The sequence below is a fragment of the Osmia lignaria genome, chromosome 14 (genome assembly GCF_051020975.1).
Source record: "Osmia lignaria lignaria isolate PbOS001 chromosome 14, iyOsmLign1, whole genome shotgun sequence".
Classification (NCBI taxonomy): Eukaryota; Metazoa; Arthropoda; class Insecta; order Hymenoptera; family Megachilidae; genus Osmia; species Osmia lignaria.
In genome coordinates, this window is record NC_135045.1 from 4,230,561 (window position 1) to 4,249,182 (window position 18,622).

The 18,622-nt window shown below is 44.9% G+C and overlaps 1 protein-coding gene across 11 annotated transcripts in view; it reads right to left on the reverse strand.

Annotated features, from left to right (window-relative positions):
* Wdr62 (WD repeat domain 62) overlaps positions 1-18,622 on the reverse strand; it is a 53,243-nt gene that overhangs the window by 3,565 nt on the left and 31,056 nt on the right. For 5 of the 11 annotated variants that reach the window (XM_034331214.2, XM_034331211.2, XM_034331212.2 and 2 more), the window contains 15 exons: positions 16,479-16,570; positions 9,850-10,072; positions 8,779-8,994; positions 8,475-8,657; positions 8,009-8,169; positions 7,083-7,911; positions 6,795-7,005; positions 6,473-6,722; positions 5,786-6,239; positions 5,221-5,289; positions 4,877-4,990; positions 3,918-4,087; positions 3,548-3,841; positions 3,324-3,477; positions 829-3,187 (listed from right to left, as the gene is read on the reverse strand). In XM_034331214.2, the coding sequence (XP_034187105.2) occupies positions 829-3,187; positions 3,324-3,477; positions 3,548-3,841; positions 3,918-4,087; positions 4,877-4,990; positions 5,221-5,289; positions 5,786-6,239; positions 6,473-6,722; positions 6,795-7,005; positions 7,083-7,911; positions 8,009-8,169; positions 8,475-8,657; positions 8,779-8,994; positions 9,850-10,072; positions 16,479-16,570 (5,779 nt within the window). Of the gene's footprint in view, positions 1-828; positions 3,188-3,323; positions 3,478-3,547; positions 3,842-3,917; positions 4,088-4,876; positions 4,991-5,220; positions 5,290-5,785; positions 6,240-6,472; positions 6,723-6,794; positions 7,006-7,082; positions 7,938-8,008; positions 8,170-8,474; positions 8,658-8,778; positions 8,995-9,849; positions 10,073-16,478; positions 16,571-18,622 lie in introns of those variants that run through there. The other 6 variants (XM_034331219.2, XM_034331216.2, XM_076692246.1 and 3 more) reach the window with 5 other exon arrangements.

Consider the following 18,622-nt stretch of genomic DNA (forward strand, 5'->3'; position numbering starts at 1 on the left):
CATATTGCAAAAGCAATATATGCGAAATCATGAATTACCGTATGGCAGATTTCTATAGTTAACAAATGGTAAGATTCGTGTTTGATTACGCACAGTGACTCGCATATTTATTCGCACACTTTTCAATTCTAAGAGAGTTGGTAAGTGAAAGTTTTGAAAATTCGCTCGTCAGTATCTTGTGGCTCCATCTTTTGAAAGCTTCAGCTAAAACTATGTTTATGAAATTCTCAAAAATTTTAGCATGTCTGTTTTTTATACAAAATAAATGTTAATCTCGTGTGAGAAAATATGTAAGCCACTATAATTCAAATGCAACGAGACATAGCTAGTGATGAACATTCTTAAATAATTCAAATTACAAATATCTTTGAAACTTTCTATGTTACCATCCATCACTAGTTGCATCTTTATTAATAATTAAAAATAAAATAAAGAGTAACTGTAAAGTTGAAACAAAATGGGATATAAAACGTTTCACAATAGAATGAGGAAGCAGGATAGAACTACATGATAAGGACAAAACATGCTGTCGATCGCGGATCATGCTAAACCAAAAATAAAAAAAAATAAAAGAATATTCATAAAACCGTGTTTATGAATATAAAAGGCGTTCAAACTGAAAAGTACATGATTGCTGCCGTCTTGAAATGAAATAAACGTATCGGGCCAATGAAATGTACAATAATAACTTGCTGATAACTGTACAGAATAAAAACAGTCACATTGAGAGTACAAAGAAAGAATATAGTGTATACTTTGTCAACATCCACTACGTAACGAACAGAAGATAAGATCTGGACGACACTTCTTCCTTTAGCCCTCAAGTACCTGCGTAAGGATGCTTTGATGGTAGTATAGCCTGATTAATGGTTGGCAAGGTTTTAGTCCACCTCATGTGGCTTTGGCAACGCGAGGCTGGCGGCCACATTCTCTTTGGCGAGTTGGTGCAGCTCGAAGCGGACGTCGAAGAACCGCTTTCCATCATCGACTTGTCTATCGCGGAGGTGTCCGCGAAATCGCTGTCTTCGCCGCCGGAAAGGAACCTTATATCTCGTTTCATCGAACAGAATCTACCGTCCCTCTCAGCCTCGAGTTTCGCAAAATTCTCGTTCGAGTCTTGAGTCATACGCAGACACTTTTCCTTCATAAAGTACTGTTCTCTTCTAACCAAGTTCTCAAACTCCTTGGACAGCAGTTTAACAGTTCCCTCGATGGCTCTAGTGATCCTGAGATCCACGCTAGCATCGAGGTTGTCGATTCGCTCGTTCGTGGACAACAGATTCGAGGATGGGTTCTGTAACTCGCAGGAGGTACCACCAGGTTCCAGAGAATCATAGGTCTCCTGGGTATCCTTCGTTGGAATTTGAGCCTCGAAACAGCAAGTCTGACGAGATGAATCGTTCTGATCGTATGTGAAACTCTCCATTGGTCTAGCAGCCTCGTATACGCCAACTTTATCCGAGGAACGACGATTCTGCAGGCTGTAGAACTTTGTTGCAGTGTTATCTTTGTCTTCGTTGGACTGCAAGGAATAACCAGACGACTGCAATAGCTGCTCGATACTCTTTGAACCGTGAAAAGACTCGGTACTTTCCGATTTCACGTCCGCGCTCGGTGTTCGAGCCTCTGACTTGTTTGCAAAATTGTTACAGTCGGACTTCACGCGAGACGTGTCCACCGCGAACTTGTTCCACGCTGGACGAGCTCTGTTACGCATACTCTGCGTTCGAGCAGAGTTTCGCTTCGGTTTCGGTGGTTTATGAGCCACGAAGTCGTTTAGTATCAGCATCGATTGCGGTTCTTTGCTCACCTTTAGACTATTGCTCCGTGGCATGGTGTCTGACTTGCTTCCAATTCTCATCTCGACGTTCCCATCGTTGTCATCGTTGAAATTGAACTCGTAGTAAATGCAAGTCGTTGGTCGAACGTTGTCATCCTCCGTATAACTGTTCTCGTTTCTCACTTTGCTTATTCTAGTATCCTGAAGGGACTTCGACCTGAACACCGCCCTGCAGGAAGTCGAGTCGTTCGCAGAATTCTGTACATTGGTCGATGGTTCCACGGCATTATTTGGATTCCCGCTGTAGGTTTCAGAGTTTTGCCTCTTTCTTTTGTAATGAGAATCGAACAACATCTCCAGAGGCGCTGATTTCACCAGGGAATCGGAGTCGTCGGTTAACACGCTCTCTGTGCTTCTATGGTCCATGTTCTCGTGCAGGGGGAACATCTGGTAATCGGACTCGTCCGTTAGGATGCTCTCCTGACTGCGTCCGGCTTGCATCTTTCGACGGGATAAAAAGAAACTCGCGCTCGAATGTCTGTCGTTGTCGTAGTGACTGTAGTCCAAGATTTCAGCGCTTCCTTTTGAGAACGATTCCACGGATGCATCGGATAGTATGCTCTCTTGAGAGCCAGTCAATATTCGTTTTGGGAAGGTTTGGTACGTAGACGAATAGTTTCTGTGGTTGTCCGAGCGACGGTCTATATGCACGTTTATCTGGTAATCGCTGACGCATCTTCGAGGAGGATTCTTGAAATCGCCTTCCAAGGAATCGTCGCTAAAATTTCCGTTCCCCTCGTCACCGTCGTCCATGTTGTCGTTCAGATTCTCGATGTTGCGCTCGTTCATCGCTGGTAAACTTTCGAAAGACTTGGCTATATTCTCCATGTCCTCCTCGTTGTCGTCCAGGCCGATGAAATAGCTGCACGAACGCCTCTTCTGGGCGAACCTGGCGAATCGGTTTACGTTCTTCTTGCACTGTTCCTTCAGGAGCTTGAGCTCCTCGCACACGGGTGACTCGGGCAACGATTGATTCGGTTTGTTCAGCGACAGCTTATACTTTTCAGTTTTTTTCAAAGTCAACGTTAACGGACGATTTAGAGACGGTTTTGTCTTGTCACTTATACACGGGGTAGTCGGACTTTTGGATAAGCAGTTCTCGGTTGGAACATCTAGCTTGGATAGCGCATTCCCCACACCCGACACTTTGTTAACGAGTTGCTGAGGTTTTAGTGAAGGCTTTGGATTCGGTATAGGTTTGCAAGGATTGATCGGTTTCGAGTATTGTGTTTGTTGGCCGGATTTGTTACCTGTGCTCAGCCGGTTCGGACGATGATGTTTCTCGGGTATGTGGCTGCTCAAATCCGATATACTTTGGCTGGATTTTAACGAAGACTTATAGCCAACCTATTTATGGAATAAGAAACTGAATTATCTTGCCGCTACAGGACATCTCAAATGAAATGTGCACCGTCATTGTGAGCACATATTTTGAGACGTTCTCTGTAAAATTGAACATTAACGTGCAGGTAACGTTTCTTACGCTTTGCAATTTTCTCCTAGTTTCTTCTATTCTCCTTTGCAACTCTTCGCGCTTTTTCACGACGTCTGCGTCGCCTCTCGCTTGTTTCGTCGCGTTTACCACAGCCGCGTTGCGAACCTTATTATTAGTTGCATTGTCACCACCGCCGCTAAGCCTATAAATGTCCATTCAATTCACTCGCTGCAAGAAGTGTGTTTATTTAAAAGCAAACAACGAACAGCTACCTTCCATGAAATTGGGAACTAATACTAGTCGTTTTCGCGATCCTATTCGTTGGTTCCTCGGCCCCGCTGAGAGATTCGAAAGCATTCTTGAGATACTTCTCGCGATGGCTCTGTTTAGCCAGCTGATCGAACCCTTCCGAACTAGCTTCCGACAGCATGGACAGAGGATTTCGTTCCGCGCTTGGAGTCGATGCTCCACCTTCGGAATCAGAATCCTCCTGGCTACCAGAAGCGGTCAGTTCGCTCGTTCGACCACTTTCTCCATTCCTGGGTTTCTTCTGTCGCCTCTGAGATCTACGTGACAATCATGCGTGATGTATAATTCCCTACGACTTCGTCCCTGAGGAGATTAATTAATCGACAGACCAACCTTCGAAGCTCTTCTACGTCCATAGCATTTACAGTGAATTGATTCGATACCGTGTCCTCCGGCGCAGGATAATACATCAGTCTATGATGGGATTTTTCAGAACCAGTGGTTCCATTCTCTCCTTCCGAGTAATCTTCCACGTCCCCATCGTGTTCCGTGCTCTCATGATCCTATAAAATACGTACATTGAAAAAAAAAATACAGAAAAGAATGCCCTTAGTTTCGTCTAACACCAGTACTGTTATTTGTTCAAGCGTGAGTTTAAACTTTATGCAACTTAGGGTTAGATATGTGGAGGCAATCATAAACAGCAAGCATAAATAACTGAAAAGCTCATTAAAACAGATGCAATAATTAATAGGTGTCTCATTTGACTGTGTTACTCTATGGTAGGCCTGCTCAGCAAATAGCCTCAGCAGGCATTTAATTTTGTACTGTAGTCCATGGACAGCTTATTTTACTCTGAATAGCAGTCTCCTGAACTTAGATTATGTTTGTAGAGTATACTAGCGCTGGTCGAAAAAATATATTACTATGCTCGTGTAAACGATTGGGAAAGTGGTTAGCAGCTGGTTATTAGTATAAGTGGGTTTAATCAATTACTTTCATACTTAAGGCAGACATACTAGAGATTTTACCATAGCAAGCTCAAAGGACCCTGTTCCAATATCTCTACTAGATACTACATTAAAGAATAGAAAAGGATAGTACCGTGAAGAATTACTCTACCATAAGCCTTTCTCCATCAGTCCAACGTACTAGCGCTAGTATACTCTACCAATGTAACCTAAGCTTTAAAGAAACTGGCTATTTTACTGTCTGGAGCTTCTGCCCACCGCTGTTGCCCTTCGAACTGTCCAGGGGCAGCAGGGGTTTCCCTTCCCCCTTAAACTACTTGCTGTGCAGGCCTGTCGTATCACGATGCTTTGCAGGCGGTTGAGGCGTTCAGTGTGATGTACCTCAAATTTAAAGCTGCCGAGACTGCTATCGTCGGTATGATGACGACTCCTTGACTGACGCGTCAATTCCGTGATATTGCTACCTCTAGTTACGGTCACGTTACCACCGATTACCTGTGTCGTCGGTTAAAATAAAACACAGAATGAAAACAAAACGAATCGGGAACGAATCATTCCGTGCGAGAGAAATAAAGGATTAAAAAGGAACGATATGAGAAGCAGATCAAACGAAATAAAGGACAAACATGAAAGTGTGCGATCCAACCTCTGCTCTGCTGTTGCCTCTGGTTCGCGATCGAATTACCATACAATTATTAATGTTGTTACTGGGAATCAGTTAGTACCTGTTTTGTGTCATCTGCTAGTTCTCTGTAACTATCTGGACAAGGTTGAAATACAGTCTCATCCTCTTCCTAGAACCAGTTTTATCAAAGCTGTTAGTATATATCTGCATGAACGATTAAACGAGACAGCGGAGTCTGGTGTCAATTATTGATTTCAATTATTAGGTTCAATTAAATATAAAGCAGACTTTTCATATAGCAGTGAAACATTTAAATGGAGGGACTTATTTTTAAACCCATTAAGCTTCAGACAGCTAACATGTTAAATTATCCAAGCCGTCGGATAATTTCCTCTCCTTAAACTCTTCAAAGACTTAATTGCCTGTTCCCTACGCGTACAAGCCAGAAATTTTCATTACACTGGAATCAGGAAACTGCCAATTCAGGGCCAAAATACGTAACTGCTACCAAACATTTTTTCCAGTCTCATTTATATTTAAATTACCTGGCTCCGCCGTTCGAAGATCGAAGAAAATGATACATTAATATATTAATTTATTAAAATTATGATGATCCGAGTTAATGTAGGATTTCGCAGTAGAAGATATCGACGAAACAATCTTACCCTTTTGATAATTATCGTTTCCCTGCGATAATCGCTGCTACACTTGGTTTCGGTACCGCTGTCGATGGAGCTGTCTTTCGAACCGCCACCTCCGCCGCCACCATCCGAATCGATCGCACCGCGCGGAGGAGGAAAGGGTATAACTTCGTCGCTGTCGTAAACGGACTTGACGGTTATACCGTCTCCCTGTTGAACCCTTTGCGCCCATCGTCCCTTCGGTAGGTCAACGCCTAAGGGTCTAACGTTCGAGCCAAGAGGGCCGCTCTCGTCCGCGTTCGTGTTTATCTGCTTCTTCGCCCAAAGCGGTAACTGGCCCACGCTAAACCTGTAATCCACGCCTACGCTCTGCGACGTTGGGTTCGCGTTTGGATCCAGGAACTCTGGCGGCGGCGATCCAAAGGTTTCGTTGTCCAATTGTATCTCGATTCCTGTGCCGTTCACTTGAGGAGGCCTTCTATAAGAATTTTTTTCTGTATCACGTACGCTTATACACACACCTTAGCCTTATTTGTCGCGAGTGCCATTTTGCAATAACTGTCATTGCGCGAACTTGATATTAAATAATTGAAAAAGAAAAAGTTAAAAGAAAATTAAATCACAGTTGGTTCGAATTAAACGAGAAAGTTGATTGTAGCGTAAAGGGTTCAGATACGAGTATTATAAGAGGTTTAATTAACTTGATCTTACTTTCCAGCTCGCATCGCTTGCTGAGCAAGACGCGCCTGCATAGTTACAACCATGTCGCGTGGAACACGCCAGACGAATATACAACCATCTCCGCTGGCGGATACGAGGTTGCGACAGTCGGGACTAAAACGCAGGCCTGTAACCAATTCCGAATGACCGAGCATGGTGGCCATACATTCACCGCTATAATAATCGTACACGCACAGCGTTTTATCTGTACACGAGGTAGCTACGTAGATTCCTGACGCGTCTGAAATATAAAGTATCGAATTGAAAGATTAATAAAACAATCATACCATACTTGTACATTAGAGATACTTACCTAAAACAACTTTAATAAGAGACCCATCCTCACCGACGGATCCTTTAAACGTTTTGCTATGCTTGCCTGTGGCCACGTTGTAAACTCTTATATTTCTATCTTGGCAGGCAGTTAGAACGTGCTTTTGCCCGGAATCGACCTCCATGTCGTACAAGGTGGTCTTTCCCTGAGCATTGTGACCCCTAGCGAATTGAGGCATTCCTCCTGGAGTCTGAAATAAATAAACCCTGATCGTGTATGAACAGAAATGATAAACCGTGTCTGGTCTCCGCCTTAAGTTGAACGTACCGATTGCAGTTGCCTAAAAATAATACTCTTGTCGGCACCGCAGGACACCATTTGAATCTGATTACCCTGATTGCTCTGATTGAAGAATCTGACGGCAGTAATTGAAGAACTATGGTCGTCGAGGGTCTGCAAGAAGTTGTACCCCTGATCGACGCTGAACACGTGGATCAGTCGATCCCTCGAGGCGCTGGCGAGCAACCTAGGAGCCTCGGCCGAAAATTTCGAGAACTTTGAGTACTCTAAACAGAGTACCTCCGCGTCGTGCGCCTCGATCAGGCACAATTCTTCCAGGGAGGAGAGATCGTGAATCCGTATGTTCCCCGATCGATCCCCGGAAGCTAGATGTTTGCCATCGGGGCTGACCCTGATCGACCTGACACCGTTACGACCGTCGTACGAGGCGTCGCTCTTCTCCGTCGAGCCAGCCGCGGCCAGGTCTAGGTCTTTCAGGTAAGTCAACTCCTGATCTATGTACAACACTTTCAACAGTTCGTTGCTGTAGATGTTCCGCTTGTAAAGCGTGTCGTTCGAAGGCATGTCCTTCTCCAAGTTCCAAACGCGGATGGTGTCGTCGCTGGAGCATGTGATGAAGCTTCCGGATGGCATCGCGCTGACGGACTCGGATCCAGTTGGGTACATCTCGACGCCCCAGATGCAAGCCGAATGGTAAAGGAACGAATGCGACTTGCCCACCCGTCTGATATCTCGAACGTCCCACACGTAGATACTGTGATCGTTGTAGACGCAGGTGAGCTTGTTGTTCTGCTCGTCGAACGCCAGGGCTATCGCGTCCGGATACCTCGCGTTCGCTGGATGCTGAGACATGTGACTGCAATCGACAGGATTGATTTAGGTCTGGATTGACCCAATTAGACGTCGGAAGATCGAACGGTTAAGACTGGTGGAAAAGGAAAGGGAGAGCGTACCTAATGGACAATCCCTGAGCAACATCCACGCCTAGGTAATGCGTTCTCGGTAAGGTGGTGATGAACTGAAGCGTGCTAGGACTAAAGCACCTGACGATACCCTCCGCGCAGCCGATGAAGATGTACTTGTCCCCGACGGCCATGCAATTGGCACTGGTTGTCTGGAAACAGGCGGATACTTTGAAAACATCGCATTACGCGGTTGTATAATCAAATGACCGATTTCCAGACATTATGTCACACGATTCGATGACATAAAAGTGTTGCAAAATACCACTTGTGCTTGAAAGTTCCGTAAGTAAGTCGCTTATTCGATCTGCAACGAGCTAATACTTCCATCGTGAGAAGAGCGTTCAAATGAATTTCCTTATGATAATATCGCGATGGTTCACGCAGGCTTATGGGGGTCGCGTAATATCCTTAAACATAGTATTCGAGAAAGCCTGACGCAGGCAACAGTACTTACCCGAAGCTCCACCCATTTATCCAGCAACCTCCTGTTATTAAATTCGCATAGAAGGCCCGTTTTGGTGATCGCGTACGTGGAATCTGCCATTTCCCCACGGCCGCAGGCTACGTCCACGAAATCGTTGTTTCTCTGCTCTCCTAATATGGCGGAACGACCCATCAAAGGCACAGGTTCCTTGTACTGTGCAACAAAATTCCTACTATCACCGTCTTTGCCGTAACGTTACCAGCCCCTCTGCCTATCGTTAATCGGGCAAGAGGATCGACCGGTACACCGAACGGTCAAATTAACATTCAATTACCTTGGCACTGCGGGAATACTCGAGATACCAAAACTTCACGTGTCTGTTGCCGACGGTGACAAAGTAATTGCCGTTTTCCGCGAAGCAGACGGCCTTCACTTTACTCGACACTTTGTTCGACGCCACCTTAACGTTGTTCCTCCAGTCCCACACGTTTACGATCATATCGTGCTGCGAGCCGACAGACACCACGTACTTGTTGCTCGGTGAAAATGCCTTGAAAGAAAAATCGTGTTACGTCCGTTAGATCTGCTCGTTTACTCGGAGCGCAGAAACTCGTTTCGAAAATTAAGGAGAGAATGATGCTGACGAAAAGAAGCGGCTGAATTTAAGAAATTTCAGGTGCTAGTTCCTGTACGAGTCGAAGAAGGATCATCGTACCTGAAGTATCGAGGGAATGCAGAGGAACAATAAAAAGAAGTACCGTTCTCCGTTCGCTGAGAACGGAGGAGGATTTCGTATTCACGTAGTTTGCCTACCGTCGAGACACCTCGTGCAAGCAAACTGCACGTGGCGCGAATGCATTTCGTTCCCTTCTGTGATTCTTCACTTTCATTAAGAAAATTGTTTGAAAGCGAAAAATAAATGCATTGTTCTCAACCCGGTTTTGTCATTTCTTTTACTTCTAAAAACCTCAAATTCTGTGAAACTAACAATGGTTAAAGCGATTCTGTTCTTAACGGTGGATGACTGCAGTCACCTTTAGCGATGCAAGGATCAAAGAATTATTCCTGTTTAGAATCAGTTGTTCTAAGAGAGGAAATTTCACGGTCGCGGAAGCACCTTGACGAGGCGTCTTCGCAGAAGCGTCGTACAGATAAAAGCAGCGGGTCTTAATTAACATGCGACACGGTGTAAGGTCGTGCGAGCGTATTGGGTGCGGCTCCCATTTTTTTTCATTGTATGCATTCAACGTGGCCTCTCTCGTTGCCTGTTCAGCGTTGAAAAGGCTTCTGACGTTTTCCCGGAAAGTAATTTCGCTCCGAGTCGGTTAATAACAACGAACGTTTGTACAGTGTTTCAAAAAAAGAAAAGATGCACCCTATTCCGTTTAAAACTTGTATCACTTACCACACAGTTGATGCCGTATTTGTGGCCGGAAAACTCGGCGATCTGCACTGCATTGTACGGATCGGAGATATCCCAGACACGAACGTTCGGCATGTGGCCGCATTCACCGGTCGCCAAAAACCTGCCATCGCCAGCGAGCGCTAAGGATGTGACCGTTTTGCGACAGGCGTTCAACACGTGGGCCTGGGTGTTCTTCCGGGGGTTGAACAACACCACCGTGCATCTGTAACATAACGCGAGATACCGTTTCAATTACTGTTATTAAACAATGGCTACCAGTTTCCATTTATTCGTAATAGCAATTACAGAAGTTGAGGAGAATTCGCGAAGAGGACATTAATTACAGGTCGCAAAGGCGAACACCGTGACACAAGAAATTGGAGTTTCTTTGAAGGAAACCGAGGAACGATAAGTTAATCTTCGATCTGTCGGTTCCAGGTGAAAGCGAGCAAACTAATTACGGGACACAAGGTGCTTCCAAATCGAACGTAACACGTGCCGAAACGAATGCACCTGGATTAAGTAGAGCGACGAAGATCTCACGATGATAATCGATGTAATTTAATTAATTATTTCCGGTGAACTGAAGTTACGTTCGAAGTTTATCAAATGCCTCCGAACGTGTTAATAATTGGACGCGTTTCCGGCCAGTTAGAGGCGGCATCGAAGATCAATCACGTAATACAGATCGATGAGCAGCCAGTGTGTAAACGTGAAGGAACGGAGGCACGCGGTATCCGCGGTAATACGAAACGCGACTCGTGCGTCCACCACCGGCGATTCATTCGTCTGCCTAACTAAACCGCAACGTGTCAATAAACTCGATCCCAACCGGTGGCGTTTCTTCAGCGTCCTACCATTTGTCACGATATTACGTTAGCAAAACACCGACGTAACGTAATCCGGCCACAATGGAGCACCGGTCTTGATCCTTACCGAGGATCTAACTGTTTTCGAGCCTCGCGATCGTTAAATTAAAAAATGATGAATTTTTACAAATTTTTGGCATACCTTTTCATTTTAAAAAGTAAATGTACGGGTTCTACGTTAATCCAAAGCACGTTTCTCTGTTTCTCGCTAGAAAATCGAAGGAGAAAAATGGAAAAAGTTCGAGCAAACACGGTGAACGATTTCTCTACTGTTTCCACGCGTACCTTTCGGACTCGTTTTGTATCGAGACGCGATTCGAACGCGCCTTCCCACGGGAAAGTAGTCCGTGCAAACTCGAGTAAACCAAAGTTGCGTCTAACAACCGGGCTGTTTCCAATTTCAAACTTTTCCTTTTACTACCACCGCGTGATTTTCAGGTGGAAATATTAAAATATAAGCTTCGCCCCGTAATGGAAACACACGTAGTCGCGGTTTGACCGTGTTTGCACGGTCGAACAAGCCGTGTCAATAAACTCTGTCGGTGCCCGTTGGACGGTTGCTGGTTCTTCGGCATCTGACGCTTCCTGTCGAAAGGAGACGAACGACCAGTCGCTGTTTGATCTTCACTTTTTTGCAACTCTATGAACAGTTATGAACTAGCGACGAGAAAATGACACGTGTTTTTAGCGACGCAATCGGTCTCGGGTCGGCGGAAATATAACATGACTTTGATTGATCTCCAATTGCTGCACTTCCGTCTTAGGGGATCAAAAATTCTTGGTCCATGGCGTGGTACTAACCTGTCCAACTCTATTACCCCAGTTCTAATATGACAAAACTGAACCGTATCTGTATTGAATTTGAAATATAATTTCAATTTCCTTGATTTGCCTCAAATAGTCAAATAGGCAAGGGGTTAAATACGTACTTTTTTAAACTTTTCATTCGTATTTTTGGATATTTCAAGCTGAAAACTACAAGATTTGATATTTTCGAACCACTAATTTTTGGTCCCCCAAAACGATGTTTAAGTTTCCACGTTTTTTATCCGTTCCCTTTAGTCATAAAATGATTCAATGAGACCTTCGATCGGACAGACGCATTTGTTGTGTCTCCAGCGTACTGTAGTTCGATGGGCAACGTGTGTGCTAGTTTCAGTAGGTCGTAGGTAAGGTGAGTGTGCCTCCTTCACACGGCCTCGTCTGCTCTTCTAGCAAGAGAGCCGCCTGCACTCTCAGGAAAAGAGGCTTAAGTCGCGTTCACAATCGACCCTCGAGATCCCCCCATTTTTCTTTACCCTCGCCATGCTTCATCCCCTTTTTCGTCCAATTCGCGGATTTAACTCGACTCTTGGTCGAAGGGAGAAAGCAATTAAGAGATTTAACCCTTTCCACCAAGTCGAATGTTCACCTTTGAACTTACCTATCAAGAATTGGTCATTTGTGGGAATATGCAAAGTGACCAGTGACTGTACGATAGCTCAGGTTCTATCTTTGGCGGGCCGAGGGTACCGTTAACGCGAAACGTTAATGTCACGGCAAAAGCTTGGCAAGAAAGTGGCGAGCAATGCACCAGGAAGCCGTGTCTGGGTAATTTCTAGCCACGAGTTGCGTGCAGAGGAGGCACGTAAGGTCGCCGGGTATAAAGGTCACTGGGTCGATTATCGAGCATGGAAACCGGTCGACGGTGTGTCTAATAAGTTACAGGATGGAACTCCGAGCGATTTAGAACGCTCGATGACCGAGGACGCATCGATCAGCTGATCGATAAAAACGGACCGGCTGATTAATGATCCGCGACTCGGACGCGGATGCTAACCTAACCTGATTCTTCTACGTTCGCGAAAATAAATGATAGAGCGGTTTGATATAATTGAATTTCAATGCTTCCTCTGGAATTTTTAATATTACCGTTGCTGCTGGAACGAACAAGCAACGCGTTTATCGTTATTTCATTCGTTATTTAATTGTATAATTGAACAACGGAATATAAATTATATTGATTGTTTTTTCAAATATAAGAAAAGAATGGAAAAGAAAACAAATACGCGTCGATAGAAAGAAAGCGGAAACTCTCGTTTTCTTGCTCACGACTTCACTCAACGAGTTGTTTTTCACTGAAAACTGTTCGAAAGTCGTTGTTACGATGTAAGGACGAGAGAATTTAGAAATTAGTTACTCGGAGAATTTGCCATCGCGAGCTTGCGGATGCGTCAAGAGGAAAATGCTGACCCGAATATCTATTCGTGGCCTTGAAGAAAAGTTCAATCTCGACTTTGGAGCACGCGAGGAGGATGGGAAAACGGTCGAGAGAGCATCGCGTAATTAGCGTGAAATGAAACGCCCGAAGGCTTTTCGTGATCGAATCACTTCCGATATACGCCGTTCAAATTTGCCATGCACTCCATAATTTCTCAATTTCATAAAATAATTCGAATACTGTTTGGATAATTAAAAAAAAAAAAAATTGTTAAGAGTAGGACACGACGTCGTGCAAAAAAATTGCAGAGCTTCGCTTTATAATCACTTTTTAATTGATCAATCGATGAAGTTAGGTAACATTGGAAATACTTGCTTATCGAACACGGCTTACACTCGAAAGCTTCGAACAGCATTACCTTTAATCAGATTGCAGTGAGATTGTAAACGGTGTCATTCAACGGCTTTAAACTGCCTCAAAGTGATTCTTTCCATTCTCGAACTGGATGATACATAAAGCGGGGGCAAGTCGAGGCTTACGGTCCGTTGAACCGTGGGTGCTAAGTTACGAACGAGCGATAATTAGACGGGCTGCAATTAGTCGGCTCGTGGCAAACGTGATTCGCGTTGCAATAACGCCAATAAGAAACAGCGCTAGGCGAAATAAACTGTGTTAAATATCGTTTCTTTTTTGATGCTACTCGCTTAGGCTGTGGTAAGAGCGATGACATAAGAGAGTTTGAGGGAAGAAGTCGAGCGATAACCGGACGGAAAGCAGACACGCAACTTGCAGCTACTTTCGATCCAAGGAAGCTTTGTTCACGCACGCGTAACCACGCGCGTGCACCGGGGTTCAGGTATCGCGTCGTGATCGTTACACCTGCAATTATCGGCCATTACGTGACCGAGGAAACCGTAATCTCGTTCGAACGTGGTCGAAAACTTCCTTCTCCTAGTCTTCTAAATATTTTGTAGGCGTTTGGTAGGAAGGGAAGGCGGTGAGTCTGCCCGGACGCCTTTAGTTCGGGTCGGCGACCGCCAGGTGGCCGGATTGGTCTCCGTTCTCGCTAGTGGTCCTCCGGCGTGAGATCCAAAAGCGGGGTTTTAGGTGTCTGTCGTCAGCCCCACTGACGAGTCTGGCATACGATCCCGAGATGAAATGAATTTTCAGAAGGACGAGTTGGTGAAAGACGATTTGGCGTGGATCGACAGCAGTGACAATATAACGTGGCGCATTTCCCACGGCGAGCAGATGAAAAGAATTGCCGACGCAGGAGAAGCCACGGCGGAGGTTGCCAGGTCGATCGAACGATTTAATTGTCGCCGATACGTATCGGGCAAAAGGCGGATCTCCGACACAGAATCTTTTGGTCCGTTCACCTCTCTCTTGACCCGATTTCCGTCCCGGTATCTCGTGCCATAGTTCGTTGCATTCGAGCTCTCCACCGTCGTCCGGCTCGACGACGATCGTGTCGGCGATTTAAGCGGCTTTAAGTAGCGCGTGCGAAAATATCGAGGGATCTGATCGATTACGCGACAGACTCTTACTATTCTTAACCCACGACTGTGAGCTGCAGCCGGGTGTACATGTAACGCTACTCGCAACGCGAGGCTTTGTCTCAAATCTGCGCGTTCAATTTTCCGTTAAATTCATTTTATTAAACCAGAAACATACATTAAAATAGAGAGTAAAAAAAAAAGGACGAAACGCGGCTGGTTCGTCGGTGCAGAGTAATAATCTCTCCTCATCGCACTTTCGCCATTCTTCCATTCACGCGGTCGGAGAAGAAACGAGCCTCCTTTTATGCCATCCGCGTTTATCCGTGACCGACAGAATCGCGCGAGCATTTTTATTTCTCTCCGCCATGCACGCTAACGAACCTGAACTTTCTTTCACGGTCGCCTCTCGATCCTCCGAAGCCGCTTACCGCCTCATTTAATCATCCATTTCGTACAATTAGCTATCTCGGAAAGTTGGCTAATCGAACCTTCGATACCATTGAAAATCGAAAACGAAATCGAACCTTTCTCCGTTTTAGAGAATCGCCGGCGTGAGAAAGTTATTCGCTAAAAGCAACGCGGAATCGCAAAGGTACGAAAGGTTCGATGGGAAATTTGAATTTATTCCGTCATTTGTAGCCATTTCGAATATTGGATCCTGTGTAAAAGCTAACGGGTGAACGTTTCGCAAATGGTGAGAATCTCTATCGAAATATCGCGATTCGATATCGTCAATCGAGACGATCCCGCGCTTCCGTGTGCCGCGTTATGCAAAGTCTATCTTTCTGTTTCTTCCTGCGCTCGTTCCCACGAATATCTTTAAGATCACTGCATTCGTAACACGATTCGTCTCGTTAATTCTCTTCCCCTTTGCAACTCGCTCGTTTATTCTATCCCAATTACGATATCAAAGAGATCTTGAAAGGTAGAAAAATTTTCGAAGCGAACACGATTCGTGCCGGTAAATACTTTGAATCTCGTTTGAGAACTATTCATCCATCCAATTTGCCAGTGAATTTCATTTATCTTCAAACAACTGTTCATTCTTTTTCATTTACCGCCCGAAGATTTCTTCTCGTTAGAACTTTCAGATTTCCTACATACGTATTTAAATGAGATTGCGCATCGAAGGCACGCTCGAATCAGAGAGCAGTAAAATCTGCTGGCTTTGAGCGATAGAGGAGAAAAATTTAATTGAAACCTGCGATTTGATAATGAACGCCGAATATTCAGAGCGTAAAACGTGAACGCCGGAAAATGAGATGAAAAGCAAGGATGCTATAATTTATAACGTGAAATTCTGCAAAGTATTAGCAACGTATCTTCCTTTTCCTTGCCTTCAGAATCATTTTTTTCTACCGCTAGACTAGCGTACAATAAATTATCGAGACAGCAGAAGGAAATGTTCAATTTTGTAAATCATAACTGCAATCAAGACAACCCGTTAAATCATCGTAGCTCGTTAATTTCGTGCCGGATAGACGGTTCAACAAAATTTCCATGATATAGCATAAGAGCAACTCGACTCTCCCTTTTGTCCCGGTTTTTGCTTCTCCCTAACCTACCAATTACCTTAATTTTCCAATCAATAACGGTCATTATCGACCGGTGATTTATAACTGCACGAACGATGGCATAATTTCGACGCTGGAACGAGCTGACGACAGCGACCAGTCGACGTTTAATTATAAATAAGATACTAAATATAATATATTAAGATAGAGGTCACTGAAATCTGATCTTCCCCCAAAAATTCCAAAAAATTTTTTTTAGACGTATAGGAAATCAGGAATGATGGAGAAAAATAGAATCAAGATACGTAATGTAAGAATCGTTTTCCATACTCGTCAGTGAGGCTGACGATAAACACCTAAAACCTCGCTTTTGGAACTCACGCCGGAGGACCACTAGCGAGAACGGAGATCAATTCCGCCGCCACCTGGCGGTCTTTGACCCGAACTAAGAGCGTCTAGGGAGACTTATAGCCTTCCCTTTCCACTAAACTGCCACAGAGTAGAAGGAATGGATGAAAGAAAATGAAGAGACCGGTCTTGAACTCACCCAGCAGGATAGGCGACCAGCTCGCTAGTTGCATCGCAGTCCAGGGCTGCATTGCTCGACACGGTTACGCCGAGCACACGTTCCAGCTTGATCTGCAACAAATCGAAAGCACACCGATCATTATCGCGATGACAATTCGGATTTTCAGCGGTTGGCATTTTCAAAGTGGCTCATCTTCGATGGAGTAATACTTATTTGACAACCCTTAAACGTGTCCTATCATTCTGATCTCTTTAGAAGACAACCCTCTGAATATTCTGCAATATCTAAGTCCACCTAATTGTTCAACTAATCTAGGATCAAGGAAAAGGTTCTTAAGCCAGCAAATAACCTTGCGGATGATCGGCACCCATTATACCTCTAATTCCTGCTGCTAAACACCCTCGTAATTAGACATTTCGTTACAGAAGACGTCCGACTATGTAGGTGTTCCTCTGCCGAACAATACCTTTTCACGGAGATTGTTTGCAGGCGTCGGGTGAAAATCGTGCGAAACGCGACGATAAACCCGTGACAGCGTGACAATCGGCGATCGACCGGTAAAGAGACGAAACGAAAGCATTTATCGCGGGTTTAATCGAACCGTGGATAATTCTATCCCGCTTTGAACGGATGCAACAACGAAGGGATGAGAGATGGAAGAACTAGGAGACGAGAGTTTCTTCTAGGACGCGTGGAAAATTCGCTGGCTACTGGAGCATCGGTTTGAAATGGCTCGCAAAGGCGGAGTTTGTTAATACAGCATGCTTCCGTTTTTTTCTCTCTTCTTTTCTTTTCACGGATTAAGCTCAGAGAAACTCGTCTGATCGATATCAGCAACATTGTGCCGTGTAATAAGAATGCTCCACCGCCATCCTCTTCGCCTCGTCAAGCTTTCCTACTCGAGGATTCCGGTGAAGGTCGAAGCCGACGGAGTCGAATTTTCGTTGCAGTTCGTGAAACGTTAGGCTAATCCGTCTTCGTAGCGTCACTATCGCGTCATCCTGTAATTCCTCTTCAAGGTTTATTTTCTTCGAGAAAATTGCTACCTTCCCTTGACTGCATTTGCAATAAAAAAAAGAAGATCGATGGTTCGAAACGAGCGATTGCATCACTAGTGCCCGAGGCGGTCGACGTGCAGCTTTCCAGTCGTTTCATTGTAAGATCCCGCCGGAAGTTACGCGACTTGTATATGATCCGTGGAGAATCGAGATCGGTGTAGGCGTTGTTTCTGAGGAGAGGAGAGGAAATTACGCTAGTGTATCCGAGATACGCGACATTGATTCGTTACGCGGTCGACTAGTTCTCCTTTCGCGTGGGCGTTCCATCGTTTCAGAAAAAAATCGGATAACTGTATTTGAAATTTTTGCATTACTTTCCGTTTTGCTGCCGAAAAGGATTAATTCTGTAGCAGGTGTCTAGGTACGAATTAGCAGCGAACGAGAAGATCTAGCATAAAAGTTGGCAAGGTTCTTCTACTTTAGAGGAAAACAATAGAGGATCAGCCGTTCCAGCTGTCTGAACTTTCTCTCGGGCAATTGCTTTCGAATACGGTAGCGTATTCGATCCAGCAAATCGCTTAATTGGCCGCGACCAATCTCGAGGGACGAGTGATACAGGGCAGAACAATAAGAGCGGTGTACAACCAGGCAGGAGCCTTGAACGGAAAGTTGGCAAACAAGGACGGGAAATAATTTGCGATAAAAAGAAATTCGGAAGTAACGAGACTGCGGTAATGGTAATCGCTGAAATTAATCTCAAAACGAACCCTTAGCTAAGGCAACAAAAGGCGATCGAACACGTTCATCTTCTGCCTACGCCCATCGAAACGATCGGCATCTCTATGGACGGGTACGAGAGCGTTCAAGTTCCACCAGTAGATCCATGGAAATGGTACGAAGCTGAATGTGGGCACGAGCACGCGTGCCACGGATTTCTGTCTACGTACATCTATGGTCGTTGTACCGAAGGCTTTCGTAACGATTCCCGTTGCCGTTTCGCCGAACACACGTTAACCGTAAAACGTAGCAGTGTTGTAAGCTGTAAAATCGTCCAAGGATACCTGCACGCGAGATGCGTCCTATAAATTTCGACTTTCCGATCGAACCTTATGGTTTTTCATCCGATACCCAGCAGCTTATTCCGATATCAGCGATTTCATGCGG